The 15,289-nt window shown below is 40.1% G+C and overlaps 2 protein-coding genes across 4 annotated transcripts; one reads left to right on the forward strand and one right to left on the reverse strand.

Moving 5' to 3' along the window:
• Positions 1-1,505: 1,505 nt before the first annotated feature.
• Positions 1,506-11,817, forward strand: LOC121910087 (zinc finger Y-chromosomal protein 1). 2 transcript variants are annotated; one of them, XM_042431099.1, is made up of 8 exons: positions 1,506-1,976; positions 4,548-4,644; positions 4,913-5,227; positions 5,604-5,753; positions 6,049-6,177; positions 6,270-6,404; positions 6,559-6,702; positions 8,870-11,817. In XM_042431099.1, exons 2-8 carry the CDS (start codon positions 4,578-4,580, stop codon positions 10,168-10,170), a joined length of 2,241 nt encoding a protein of 746 aa, XP_042287033.1. In that variant the 5' UTR covers positions 1,506-1,976; positions 4,548-4,577; the 3' UTR covers positions 10,171-11,817. The 2 variants fall into 2 exon arrangements, with proteins under 2 accessions (XP_042287033.1, XP_042287034.1); XM_042431100.1 differs by lacking the exon at positions 6,270-6,404 and having other exon boundaries at positions 1,509-1,976.
• Positions 11,818-11,919: 102 nt separating this feature from the next.
• zgc:153704 (Lipocalin-like) lies at positions 11,920-13,846 on the reverse strand. 2 transcript variants are annotated; one of them, XM_042431106.1, is made up of 6 exons: positions 13,513-13,846; positions 12,804-12,943; positions 12,632-12,705; positions 12,387-12,500; positions 12,197-12,298; positions 11,920-12,095 (listed from the first exon to the last, which is right to left on the reverse strand). In XM_042431106.1, exons 1-6 carry the CDS (start codon positions 13,603-13,605, stop codon positions 12,076-12,078), a joined length of 543 nt encoding a protein of 180 aa, XP_042287040.1. In that variant the 5' UTR covers positions 13,606-13,846; the 3' UTR covers positions 11,920-12,075. The 2 variants fall into 2 exon arrangements, with proteins under 2 accessions (XP_042287040.1, XP_042287039.1); XM_042431105.1 differs by having other exon boundaries at positions 12,626-12,705.
• Between the last annotated feature and the right edge of the window lie 1,443 nt (positions 13,847-15,289).

A 15,289-nucleotide genomic window follows, 5' to 3' on the forward strand; every position in this document is an offset into this window, starting at 1 on the left:
ATATATGCAACATACACTAAAATATTGTTCTAATTTCTGCTTTGTTTTCCAATGTTGTCATGTTCAGTACAAATGGCTCAAATATGGCACCAGAAAAAAGTATAAAATTCCTAAAATATGTTTTTAACTCCAGTCAGCTTTGCTTTACTTAAAGATACATATTTGTACTTTCGTTTATACACTCAAAGTTGATACCTGATGTACTGCTTGGGTAGCAGTTTGTGAATAATAAGGGCAAAGTTCCCTCATAAAGTACTTTGATGAATAAACAAAATGAGTGTGTGTTTTTTTATAAGCTTTGCGTGTATAACATGATAAGAGTATTTGTACTTGCATAACCTGATGACCTGATTTTGACACCTAAGAAAGGATTATACAACTTTGATTCATTTCCTGGTTTCTATAACCTTTCAGTTAGTCACTCTTTATAGCTGCAATGTGTTCTTGTGACCCCTCATCACTGCTTTCATGAGCTATATGAGCTGTCCAACTGAAGAGTGATGTTTCCTGCTTAGATTGTTTCATTTGAATATTTTTAGAGGCCTGTAAAGGTAAAATTCTTCTAGTCTAGCAATTTTTTTGTGTGTATTAAAAATATGTTGTTGTTTTTCCCTCTTCTTTCTCTAACTTATTGATCATTTTGTGATCTGTTGGAGGATATTCTGCTTTGCATCATATTTTGAATCAATTAAAACAAATCCACAATTTTGAAATAATGTCTGAAATAAGGGAACCTTGAGCTATGTTATTACAAACCATGTTACAATATGAATCCTCATGTGCCAGTAAGATTAGAATAAGTGCTGAAAGTTTTCAGATCCTTTACTTGGATAAGAGTAGTAATGCACAAACTACTCCAATAAGAGAAAAAAAATCCTTCTTTCAAAATGTTGCTTAAGTAAAAATTACCAGCAAAATGTACTTAAAGTACCAAAAGTAAAAGTACTTATATATATATAAATGTGTGTGTATATATAGACTGTATTAACATGTAAGCAGCCGTTCAGTGTTGCATCTGGTTTGGGTGGAACTAATGCTAACAAATTTTTCTGTTGGGTGGGTTAATTTAAAACAAATATATAGTCTGATAATTATTTTATGTATATATATATTAATTAATTAACTATCTACAAACTACAGCTGTCAGATAAATGTAGCATAAAAAATACAATATTAGTACTTATTAGTAGGCCTATATCAAACTTGCAGAACAGTACTTTATTCCAAAACTGCTCAAAACTGTACTTTAAATACAGCAGATGGGTACTTACTTACTAAAAGAAGGGTTTTCAAAATCTTATAGTCAACAATATCTCAATTTATAGCCTGGGTATAAATAAAAAATTCAAAAGCCTTATTTATCTGGAAAGTGAAGAGACTAATTTCTTAAAGTTAAACATTTGTGAAGAAACACGTAATGAAAGTGATACTGATGCAGTAATTACTTTGAATGGAAACCAGTCAGCGGTTTGTTTAAATGCTCTCCATCTATCTGGAGGTCAGAGTTTAACTACCTTTTGTATTTTGCACCTCAGTGCTGCTGTTGGTTGGGGAACTGAAGCTGTGCTCTGTCTGAAACTTGCAACCTCGGGGTACAAACTAATTAAAGTCGCCACTGCATTGCGCGTTTTGAACAGCGGGGCTTCAGATTATGGCCTGTTTGGTGCCTGCCGGTGTGATTTCCACCACAACCCTTCCGCATTTTCCTGCTGCTCTCGGGCTGTGACGTGTCGTGCTGACGGCGGCCTCGGAGCTGGAGGAGCGGGGGGCTGTAGCAGGACAAGATCTGGCTCCAGACGTCCTGCTTTGCTTTCAGCGGAGCTCCAGAAACAACCACATAACCCCTCCTTCTCTGCTCCTCTCCGGCCCGCCCAAATAACACACAATTCCCGACTGAATCGTGCCCGAGTCTGGGGGAACCAGGCGGCCTGGGAAGCCGAGGAGCGGACGGAGGCCATCCCTGCAGCATACATCTGGTACGCGGGTTGTTTTTGCCCGTTTGCAGAGCTATGTTTGCATCTGTGTGTGTCCGCGACTCTTTGTTTTTGCATGCATGTGGTATTTTAATTTATTTCTTTATTCTCACTGAGAGGCCGCAAAGGGTTGGGCCTTTTCTTCTCGGGCCCGGGCCTCAATAGAGGCCATAATTGGTAATTCAGGCCTATCCGGTTAGCTAGCCAGCCTCTTTAATGCAGGGGTTTTTACTCGCTAGTCGTCGTCGTTGGTTAACGTCGCTGTAAGTGGTTAAAGCAGTCGTTTTGTAGTGAAGTATTTAACCGCAGTGTAATTCACATTTTTTAATCGCCGAGGGGTATTTTCCAGTAAGTGTTAAAATTAGCATTCTTTCAGATACCAAGCTAACAAAATGGCGGACGCTAGTGTGGTGAAAATCGATTATGGAGGTGTGTGTATGTGTGTGTGTTTAGCTCCTCTCCCGCTAGCTGGCTACTACAGAAACCACAGCAGTGCAGTCCTTTCTTTTGTAGTAACATTATTACCTCCCAGCACATGTGTGTATCAGTGCAGTCAGCTGTTCCTTAAATGTATGTGTTTTGGTGGCGTCTGGACTTTGCGTGTGTAAATCTGCGGTCCGTTGAAGACGTTACTGTGACTCATCTTCATCGGGTTTTACACCTCGTGTTCAGTCTTGCATGAATGAGTAGCCTAGTAAGTCCTCCCCCCCCAAATACCTGAGTTGATATTATTGTATTTGCAGCATCTTCCAGCACATTGACGCACTATGTTGTGCGCCACATGTCCACACATCATTTTCCACCTGGAGGTGGGGGATGGTACATGCAGTGGAAATTAAATGGCACCCCGGCTGCATCGTCCACACCACTGTTTACATCTCTGCATCCCCGTGTGTGTGTGCTTCTCTGAGTGTGTGTATGTGAGAGAGATATTTGTCGCACATTGTTTCACCGTCATCTCCTCGACGAAGGTGGTGCCAGCTGGGCTGCAGGGATTGTGTTTTGTTATAAACATTTGCTTCATATTGGTAGCAGAAGTGGTGATGCAGTCACTTGCTTCCCCCTGCTGCAGACACAAGCCAACACTGCAAAAAACAATTTTCTTAATTGTAATTTAATCCATTATTGAGATTTTTCCCTTTGAACAAAATCAGTAAAATTTGCAAGGCTGGACTTCTTTTCTGTGTAATCTTTTCTTTATTAAGCAATCATGTCTTGTTTGTGTGTAAAATATGTGAATAAAAGGTTAAAACAGATGATCTACACAGAGAAACTGGTCTATGGCAGCAGCTAAAACAGGATGCGACAAAGTGAAATGTGATATAAAACAGAGCAATTGTATGGTTTAAGAATAATATAGTTGACGGTTTTAATATCTAAATAGGGTAGGGTTTTGTTTTGAGAAGTTTCTATACACAGTTGTACTTATTTCTTATAGGAAATACCAAGTGTGCACAGTGTTTATATGATCAAACCCACAGAAATCAATACACACAGTATTTACTGCACAATGACCTGACAACAGTCCTGTGAAGATGGATATGTGATAGTTGTGAAGGCCTCGGTCAGGCTGCCGTCCTTTAGTTGTGTAGCACAAGGCCAGTGGTCTGTATCATGTGAATCACATTTTAATGTCAAATTAAGAACACACACACACAGTTTTCCCTCAACTAGCAAAGGATAAGTCTCATTGAGACTTTCTCTGTGTACGTTTGGGGAAAAGAAATGACTTGACTCTGTATAGGTTAACACTTAATGCTTGAATCATTTTTGATGTTCTGCATCATCTGTTCTGTTATATAATTCATATTGTTTAAATCAACATTAATTACCATGAACGTATGAATTTTGCTTGCGTCTGGGTGCAGATTCAATTACTTGAGTTTCATAGTTGTCCATACATATAATTTATTATGCAGTTGATATATTGTTGTGTGAAAATGGACTCGGGTGACCTGCTATGCTTCGCTCCAATCTGCAGTGTAGACTAGAGCTGCAACAATTAGTTGCCAACCATTTTAATAACTGATTAAGGCAGTATGAGTCCCATTTTCAGTCGTTTTTTAAGGAAAAAATACAAAGATTCTCTTGTTCTAGCATCTCGAATGTGAATATTTTCTGGTTTCTTTAGCTCTCCATGATGATAAACTGAATATCTTATGGTTGTGGACTGTTGATCAGGACAAAACAAGAGATTTGAGGTTGCACCTTGGGCTTTAGGAAACAGTGATTGACATTCTTTTCACCATTTTCTGATTTCATGGACCAAATGCCTGTTGATAAATCAAGAAAATAAAAAAACACAGATTATTCAATAATGAAAATAATCATTAATTTCAGCCCTGATGTTGACCTCATACTGAAACGAATGTCTAGTGTAAAATACTGTGTGCGGAAGGTGCGCCAGACTGATTTAAGTCACTTCAGTGAGTAACAGTGTGATAACTGATAATAACTAATCAATCAGTCACGTTTATTGTTGAGATTGTCGGGGTTTACATGGTTCCTCTAATTAGCTTTATTCCTGACAATTTTGGTCACCAAAGATCTAAGCTTTTTATCATTTGCTTTCAGCTCTACAGTAACAGATGCAGTGCGAGGACAATGGATGAGGATGTCACCAGGCTTGCAATACATTCTGAAGAGCCTAAAATAATATTACACGGATCGGGTAATTATATTAATGTTTGTATACATTTACTACATAAAGCTTGCGAGAGTTCTGATAAACATGGTAGTATTGGGCTATATCAAGAAGCACCATTCATTGGTTAGACGGATAACTTGAAATATTTGAATGGCATAAGTAAAGTATTGTTCATAATGAGACGTTATGTCAAGCATGATGCTTAACATTTAACACACCATTTAAAACATCCACACACAATAAACAGTTGCTCTTGACTATCTGGTTAACTGGGAAATCCTGCTTCTTCCAGATGAGGGTGGTGCCGGCGGGCAGGAGTTTGTTGTGGAGCTTCAAGAGACTGTGTTGGTGTCAGAAGGCGAGGGGGAAGGAATGGCGGTTCACAGGTTCGCCCCAGACGAGTTAGTCATCCAGGATGCCGTTGAGGACGTGGTCTCAGAGTATGTGCACTGCGATGAAGACGAAGATGTTGCTGTAGAAACCTGCGTGATGGCCCTGGAGGGCGAGGAGGAAGGTGTTGCCATGGGAGACATCCCTGAAGATGGGCTGGACCCAGAGCAGCAGGACGACGACCAAGATGGCTGTGGAGATTATCTAATGATATCCTGTAAGTTTACTGCTGTGCTGTGCTGGGATTGGAATGAAATGTGCCATTGCTCCTCTGGAAGCCACGATTACATGTGGATAAAGGGTGTACAGTGCTTAAACAACACAGTTTTAAAAAGTGCATTCATTTTGATCTGTTTCATATAATTATAGGTATACAGAAACATTAAAATTAAATCCAAATTGCACTTTAAATAAGTATAAATAGCAGTGAGGTACTAAAGCATTTTATATTGATACACTTAACGGTAATCAAAATATTAAAACAGCAGCAATAATGTGTGTTGTCAGAACTTACACCGTCACCAGCTCATGGCTAGTAGATCCCACATACTTGCACGTGTTGAATGAGATGTTGCGTGTGTCGCCCTCACTAGTGGACGAAGCCGGTAAAATGGTGTCTGAGGATGGGACGGAGGTAACTGTAGAGGGAGCTGTAGAGGACCAGGAAGTGGAGAAGGATGAGGACGGACAGGAGGTGATAAAGGTTTACATCTTCAAGGCGGATTCGGGGGAGGATGACATGGGTGAGTAGCAATTAACCTTCAATCTCTTTTAGGAATAATGAAGGGTCAAATTTTAGTTGAAGTACTAGTGATTGACGCAGAATTTGTTACATCAACCTATGAAGCACAGGTTAAAAAACTAATTAAATGAGACATTTCTTTATCTTGTGAAATGTTTTTTTTATAAACATTAAATCTTGATTAGAATAACTTGTTCTCTGTGGAGGTAAATACAACTTTCTCTGTCCTTGACCTGAAAAAGTTTGAAGGCTGTGTTGTATGAGTGGAGGATTTTAAAGATGTTTTTATTCTTCAGGCGAATCGGTTGACATCAGCGACGGAGACACAGAGAGTGTGGCGTTAACGGAGTCTTCAGGCCAAACGCTCAGAGAGAAGATGGTTTACATGTCTGTCGGGGATTCTCATCACAACCAAGGAAACCACGGTGAGTCATTTAGATCCAGTGAGCGGGGATGTCTGTCATGAAAGTAAACGTCACTCGTTTTTTGGTTTTGTACATGTTGGGCTCATCTACAGGTGGGTCCAAGGTGACTGATGAGGTTTATATGGAGGTGGTGGTAGGAGGTGAAGAGCCAGTAACTCACGACCGCTCGTATGACAGCGTGTCTCTAAGCAAGGACTTCATGCCTGTGGCCTGGGCAGCTGCTTATGGTCAGCACCCCTGTCTATTAAATTGCTATTATTAAAAAAAAACAACACTGGAAACCTGTGCATCAGCCACGTCTCTGAGTGTCTTGGCTTAAGCTTTACAGATGCTGGTTTTGTTTATTTTTGTTTATTTAAAGACCTTCTGTTGCTCCCACAGGCGCAGACGATAGCGAGAGTTGTGAAAACCGAAACGGTGCAGCCAGTGCACTGCTGCACATCGATGAATCGGACGGGGTTGATGAAATCAATAGACAGCGCAACAAGAGCAAGAGACGGTCGGAACCTCGGCAGGTCCAAACAGGTAAAAGCAACACAAAGTTATTGGATATGGAAGTTGCTGTTCCAGGCCAGTTTTCAATGTAGTCGTTCTCTGAACACACCATGAAGATGACCTTTAGATCATTAAGGATTAAAGCTGCAGCCACATTATTTTCATTCTCATTAAGTTGATATTATTTTTATTTAATTGATCAATAACATAGGCGCATTTCAGTGATCAGAAGCCTAAAGAGATTTTAATTCATAGTCTAACCAGCAGTTAAAACTCCAAGAAATTACATTTATATTTGGAAAAAGAAACAGAAGCAACACATTGCATTTGTTATAAATGGCAGTTGACTTCGCATGACTTTTGTAACCAACAGGTAGATCTAATACGTGGCAGATGATGACTGAGTTTAAGGGGCTCATTTGTTTGTCATTTGATCCTCCCCTCTGTGTGCATTACATAATGATGTGACACAGAAATTCCTGTTTTTCACTGTCAGTCATGAATTCAAGCACAACACTTTTTGTCGCACCAGGGTGGTTTACCAGAAAGCGGGTTTAACAAACTGAGTCTAACCCTGAACTTTGGGATCTGACTGTGTATCAGGCTGTAGCCTACGTTACATTTTAAATATATTGATTCAGCTTTAATGTGACAGGGACAAAACACAGGAGGCAGCAACTGAAGATGAAAAATACAGTTAAAGATTGAAAAAACTATATAGATGAAAGACATAGAGACATGTAAGCTCACAGTCTGATCCAGTAATAATGTGTTTGGTGATTTACACTTGAAAAGGCGTCAAGGTTAAAATACTGATTTTTTTTTTTTTTTTTTTAAATTTCAGACATCTATTTGTATCTTGGTCCAACATCGTTCAGTGATGCTGCTCGATCCTGCTCACACCGAAATATTAACATATAATCTCCAATATTGTAGGAATTATGTTCCATCAGTGGGACCAATCACATCATGAGTGATAGAGATAATTATTCATTGATACTATGTGTCTAAAGCCTCATACTGATTTTTTTAAAATTTAAACTGTGATTACTCATTATGTGCAATGAACGTTTCAGTGCAGGAGCTGCTCTAACAAACTGACAGCTGTCGTTAGTGCTCATAGTCACAGTGTTATAACAGAAGGACATGCAGAGGTTTTATTCTGAGCTGAGGCTGAATTCACACTGTGTAATATTTGAATGTCAAGACAAAAAACACTGTTCAAAGAATTGACTGATAGCACATAAAAGCGGTAACTTTAGATAGTCCTTCAGTAACAAACTAATATCCATCTAGGATTTTGATTCTGACATACAGCAAACCTCCACTAATTAACATGCTCCAATATGGACTAAATGAATGAGGAAATGACACGGCGTGTCTGGCTCTGTAACAAGGAAGAGACAGAGAGAAACTCAGGGTTTGTTGAAGAAAACCTGCCAGCGAGCAAGTTAGGTTCACAGAGTTTCCCTCATCTCAGGGTTAACAAACTGAGAGTTTTCACTAAACCTGCTTTCTGGAATACCGCCCAGGGCTGTGTAATATTGGCACAACGTGTTAACTGGTTTCTTTCCAACAACCCCCTCTGTGACTTGTGGAAGCAGTTGGACATGATACAGCAGCAGTTGAACTGCTGCTGTAGCTCATGTCCTTCGCACAGGCTTATCAGCAGTTTACTGTGTTCCACTCTGATGGTTTCATTAGCTTTTGGACATGTGGATAAGTAGTTTAACTACTTTGATCACTATAACTTTATTATCTGTATGTTGGCCCTGAACAAGATTGAGAATTGGAGCAAAAAGGAAATTTTGCCCTAAAAGTTTTAGTTTTCAAAATCATGATTAGTTAATGACTAAATGAAAGAATTCTGACAGCAAATCATAAGACCAGGACTGTGATAAACACTAAATACTTAAAGAATAGGTTCACATTTTTTCAAGTCTATCTTACAACTATACTAACATGCCCATATGTACATAGTTATTGGTTGCTGTAATTATTTCCTGATTCCGGATTGCATGAGTCTTGTTCACACTCAAGATATCTTCAGTCCCATTTGTGTTGTCTGCTCAATGCAGTGTCACACTGTTAACCTTACTGTCACCTTACATATGAACAGTGTTTGTCTGTTTCCTTAACAAACGCAATCATGGCCATGTTGTCATTTCAGTTTCCCTCTTGTCGTTTTTCTCTCCAGCCATCATCATCGGTCCATATGGTCAACCTCTGACAGTTTACCCCTGCATGCTTTGTGGTAAAAAGTTCAAATCGCGAGGCTTCCTGAAACGCCACACCAAGAATCATCACCAGGATGTTCTGACGAGGAAAAAGTACCAATGTACAGACTGTGACTTCACCACCAACAAGAAAGCCAGCCTCCACAACCACATGGAGGTGCACGCTCTGAGCAGCAAGGCCCCTTTCGAGTGTGAAATGTGTGGCAAGGAGTTCCACCAGCAGGCGGCGCTGTTCTCTCACAGACTGCAGCACCACCACAGAGAGCCCAAGAGCCAGCCGCCTCCACCTCCCACCAAGATGCATAAATGCAAGTTCTGTGACTATGAAACTGCTGAGCAAGGACTGCTCAATCGGCACTTGTTGGCTGTTCACAGTAAAAGCTTCCCCCACATCTGTGTGGAATGTGGAAAAGGCTTCCGACACCCCTCAGAGTTGAAGAAACACATGCGCACGCACACGGGCGAGAAGCCTTACTCCTGCCTGTACTGCGACTACAAGTCGGCCGATTCCTCTAATCTCAAGACACACATCAAGACTAAGCATAGCAAAGAGATGCCATACAAATGTGAGCGCTGTTTCCAGACCTTTGCAGAGGAGGAGGAGTTAATGCAGCACGGACTGACACACGAGGAGAATAAGACCCACCATTGTGCCCACTGTGATCACAAAAGTTCCAACTCCAGTGACCTGAAACGCCATATCATATCCGTTCACACCAAGGACTATCCACACAAATGCGCCGTCTGTGGTAAAGGATTCCACCGGCCGTCTGAACTGAAGAAGCACTCAGTATCCCACCGCACCAAGAAACTCCATCAGTGCCGGCACTGCAACTTCAAAATTGCAGACCCTTTTGTTCTCAGTCGCCATATCTTGTCTGTCCACACGAAGGAGCAACAGGCCTCTCCTGAAAAGGGTGAGGCCAAGAGGACAGAGACGCACACTCCCGTTGTCACACCTAAAAAGTCTGCACCTAGCGGGTCCAGCAGCTCTGGCCCGCCCGCTAGAGTGAGTGCAGCCAGCTTAGCCAGCAGCGTGACTGTAGTTATTGGTAAAGGACAAAAAGAGAGGAGAATTTACCAATGCCAGTACTGTGACTACAGCACTGGGGACGCTTCAGGGTTCAAGCGGCACGTGATTTCCATTCACACAAAAGACTATCCTCACCGCTGCGAGATCTGTTCAAAAGGCTTCCGACGACCCTCGGAGAAGAACCAGCATATCATGCGCCACCACAAGGACGTGGTGCAGGCAGAGTGACTCTGACCGAGCCAAATACTGTGCCACAACCAAGAACAATGTTGAAACAACCATCGTACCCCAATCACTGCACCCTCAGCACAACACCAGTCACATTTAAACAATGTGTCATGTGTGTGTGTGCTGCACTTAGTCTGTTCTATTGTTTTGCTCTTCTTTTTTTTTTGGTCCTCCAGCCTAATGTTTGTTCAAAAATGTATACACATGTACATAACATTAATGCTCTGTCAGAGTTGGCAACAGAACCCTCCGTAGACTTGCACTTTTAACTGCATGTCCCTTGCTGGTGACAGTGTGCATGGCAGATTGTGCAGATGTCTTTTTGTAGATACACAGTTTTAATTTTGCAGGCAGCAATCACAATGGTCCTAATTATTTGTCTCGAAACTGAAGTGTAATTTGCAAAACGTTTGTGTCATTTTGTTAAAATGTACTTAACACAGCAGTATGGATTAGCAACCTGTTCCCAGTAGCACTTGCCAACTTGGTAAAGATCATGATGAATGCAGTAATCAAGTCATGTATGGTAATTATGTGTGTGTGTGTGTGTGTGTATGTGTGTGCGTGTGTGTGTGAGAGAGAGAGAGTGTGTGAGAGAGTGTGAGAGAATGACAAAAAAGCATCTGTTGTGCTTCCTGGTGCTCTGACCCCACCACTCTGTAACATAATGCTTTTTGTTGTGTCAACAAAACACAAGGCTGGTTGTGTACAGCACCCAGAGAAAAGAAACAATCATTCTTAGCTTCGTCCACAGGCATCTACCATCATGAAATTAACACAGAATACACAGTGAAATAGTGGATGTGTCATGGTAGTGAGTTAAAGACCAGATATGCACCCATACAGCGATGCGATCATTACCCTCCCCCCATCGCTCATTTATCACACACCTGTCCATCGTTTGTTTCAAGTCAGTAACTGTACTGTAAGTTGTTCAGAATGAGCCCTGACTGACAGTACTTTTAACCCATTAATGCTACCTGGGGAGTGAAACCCCATTTATTTGACAAATCTGTGATGAGGAAAAGGTTTCTCGTTTTCAACACTATTACTGATCACAAGCAGTTCACACAGATGGCTTCTTTGTCTATGATCAAACTTGTTTTTCATATGAATTGAAATAATATCTGTTAAATCACAGAAAAAGCATAATCTACAATTACGAGTATGATACCAATATTAGTCTGGGTTTAAAAAAAAAAAAGTTGACATCAGTGTCCAAATATGACTGTCTGGCCTAAATAGGAATCGTACAGTATATCTGGTGCTGCTGTTATGAAGCTATGGACTGAACTCTTTGTTTTCGCCAACACAGATGTACTTTTGTCAGTAGAAAGGGAAAACGTATATCTTTTTTTAGATGCAACTTCAGAAGACAGGTGCTGGTGGTGTACTTGTACTATGGCTTTTTACTTTTTTTTTTTTTTTTCACCTGTGATTATTTCTGTTTTTATATTTATTTCATTTACAAGTTGTTGTATAGTTAAGTGTAACTAGACTTCTATGGGACGTAAATTATTGTTTTGTATACAAATCTGTACAAAGCGTGTAGATGTAAACACTTGATAAAAAGGAAATCTGAACTGTGTTGTTATGGATGTACTTCAACGTATTTGTTAAAAAAGATAATAAAAGCAAAGTATTTTAGCCGTTTGTGTTTTATTTGCCCACATTAATAAAGATTGCACTCAGTTACAACTGCAGGTTTATAAAAGAAAAGTTGTGTATATTGAAACCAGGCTTTAAAACATGTTTAGTGGTAATGGGAACATTTGAAAGAGCAGAGCAAATAAACTGGAAAAAAAAAAAAAATTCTGTTTCCATTCATGAAAGTGACCCTTGACAGATGTTGAATGTTCAGGAGAAACATTATAGGGTCTTCAGATGACGTCTTTTGGCAGAAAATTAGGCTGCAGGGCACTCAGCTAGAGAAGGAAAAAATGAAAAGAGTAAGGTGATCAGTGTATGACGTCCCTCTATCATGAGTTAGTTTATATAAAATCTCTACATATAATAGATAAAATACCGTTTTTGGGAAGTATAGCAATATTTTCTGGCAGGATGCCAGTCTCCAAGGAGAACTGCCTGAACTTCTCCAGCAGCTCAGCGCTGAGGTCCACTCCTCTGCCTGTGAAACCACATGATATTAATCCGCTATACTGAACTGCTTAACACATGTGGATAGAGTGTAAAATCATGGTTAATGATGATGTTACCGTAAAGTTTGTTGACAACGGTAGGATCACCCCCCTTGGTCTTGATGGTGTGAGTCAGGGCGTACTCGTCGTACTTGATTTCGACCATGCGCATGTCATTCTCATTCCCCCAGCCTGGCATAGAGAGGGCAATAAAACCAATGTGAAAGCAGAATTATGTGCATATTTAAATTGTGAATGTTGCATGCTTACCTCTATGTGTTGGTGCGCTATGTGTTTGTGTGTTTGGGTGCACTCACGCTCACTTGTGTATGTGAACTTTCCGGGCACATCGCTCTTCTTGGCCAGGTTGTTCATTCTCCAACAAGAACCGTCAGAGCTGAAGACAGAAAGAAACAATTGAAACATGATTCGCGTTGTCACCGTTTATCCACCTTTTTTAATCTCCTGTCTCCCTGTCCGTCCTCTCACACTCACCTGAGACTGGAATACGATATATCCAAGTCCCCGTCTGCAGTTGGGGTGAGCATGGCCGTGCCCATTTTCATGCTGCCTTTGCGGCTGACAAACCACTGGGCATTAGTGGCAAATCCAATCAGGTACCACTTCCCTGCCATCTGTGGACACACACACACAAATACAGCAAAAATGAAACAAAGACATCATTAATAGTATAGTTATAGCAGCAAACACTGGAGAAAAATGTGTGTTTTAAGTAATAATCAGACTCTTGTAATGTGGAAGGCTTGAAACAATAGAAAAACCAATCTTTAAAATGGCACTCATGGTTCTTTCAAGTAATTTATGTCACTAAAACACTATCAAACTGATTTAAAAGAACTGGAAACATCTACAAAGACTCCTTAATGGCTTTAATTGAAGTTAAAATGTAAGCTTAAATCTGTTAATCCATGTGATTTACTTAAAAATATCATAGTAGGTTTAGAAAGGTTAATTGCTCACATATTGTTTTTCTTAAATGTCTCCTTGCTCTCTAGAAATGTGCCAACCACATAACTAATTCAGGCACACAGCTGTTTAAACAAAAAATATACATGGAATCATTCTATAATACTCCATATCATACCTATTTTAGCAAATGTTGTACATGTCATCAAATAACACCATAAATCTATATTGTGATAAATAAAAAATAAGCCATAGTTGACACAGTTATGTGTCCTACCCCTTGTAAATTGAAGTCTCTTTGGGGTGTTACTTCAGAAGAAACCGTCAAGGAGCAGAGCAAGGCTCCCAGCACTGTCAGCAGTAAAGTCATAGCTTCTGAGGAGCAGGATCAGTCGTAGGAATGATGACGGAGGAGCACCTGGATGAAGATCTGCACATCTGGTGTTGAAGTTCTGCCTGACGTCCCTTTATATAGCGGAGGGTGAGATTACCCTTTCCCTCCCAGCAAGCACAAAAACACAGACACACACACACACACACGCACACACACGCAAGCCCTGGAGCTGGGATGGGTTTGAACACGTGAAGTTTCAGAACAGCCACAAAGTAAGCTTTTAACCCTGCCGGGGCAGAATTCAATCAACCGTGTGAGAGCGACAGCGGACAGAAATATGCCAAGAAACAACATAACCTTGCATAACAAGCGGGTAGAGATTATATCCTGTGTGTCACACAGTTCAAGTCGAGAAGCACACTGTTTGTTAGTTCCATTTTGCAGCTACCCAGTTGTGAGCATGAGCTTTAAAAAAATAGCAAACAACTAACCAAAAGTGGTAAACAAAGCAGTGGCTGCCATCCAGTGCTTTCTGTGGTGAAGACCACAGAATCAAATTCATCTGTCAGCAGTTGCAATAGTAAAACACACAGACAACACAAATGCCCTTGCAGATTGGATACCTAATCATGCAGTGGCATGTAGTGAATTGAAATGCTTCCCTGTGTCTCTGTAGGGGCTCATATGAGTCTGTGAATGCTTTCCCCTCCTCATTCTTCCTCAAATTACTGACGCGAACTAAAATAATAAATCCTGTGTACAGCTTGTGTCTCTTTCACGGTACACCAGGAAAGTACTTTCATATTCAGTTTAAAAATTCACTCTAAGTTGGAAAGAGCAGTCACCTTTAGTAGCTGTTCTGGAGCTTTTGATCACATCACATGATCTTCATCAGTAGATTGAAGTGTAACTGGAATAAGTCCGTCAGTTGGAAGAATTGAAGTAATAATGGTAATTCTTCTCTAGCTGCTGATAAAAAACATATGATAATGATCGAAAGCTCCAGAGCAGCTACTAAACAGACCTTGAGGTGAGATTGTTTCATCAACTGCTTTCATATTGTTTGACTGTGCAGTAGCTGCAAAATTAGGTAAAATTATTTAACTACACACAAAACTTGAAATATAACACCCACTTTTTCAAATGTAATTTTCAAAACATCATCTTATACTCAGGCCAATACAGTATATAAAGTTTGTAAAATTAGCCCCACTAATTGTCAACAGTAATATGCTTTTTAAACATGAAAGCTCTGCATTTTTCTGCAGAAGTATTTTTTTACTGTGGATTTGTTAAGTACATTTTGCTGATAATATTTCTGTACCTTGAATAAAATGTTGCATGCCAGACATTTTTATATGTAACAGAGTATTTCTACATTATAATATTACTACTTTTATTTGATGATGTGAAAATGTCTTCCACCATTGGGTGTTAGTTAACCTTATCACTATTTCTATACATCAGACATTGCCTCCGTTTACTCGATTCCCTTCTGCCCATTATAAGATCGCATTTTGTTCTGACTGAACTTATAAATTATTACTAATTATTATTATACTAATCTTGTCTTGTTAAAATATAAAATATTAAAGGAAAGTTTCTTGGTTTTAAAATCATCTAATCCTCTGCTACCTCCAGCTGTGTGACTCATGTCTGGCTGCGGTCCCCGCTGGCTGTCCTAGACCAGAACCATCGCTGATGAACTGCTGCAAAACAA

The sequence above is a fragment of the Thunnus maccoyii genome, chromosome 13 (assembly GCF_910596095.1).
Source record: "Thunnus maccoyii chromosome 13, fThuMac1.1, whole genome shotgun sequence".
Taxonomy (NCBI): Eukaryota; Metazoa; Chordata; class Actinopteri; order Scombriformes; family Scombridae; genus Thunnus; species Thunnus maccoyii.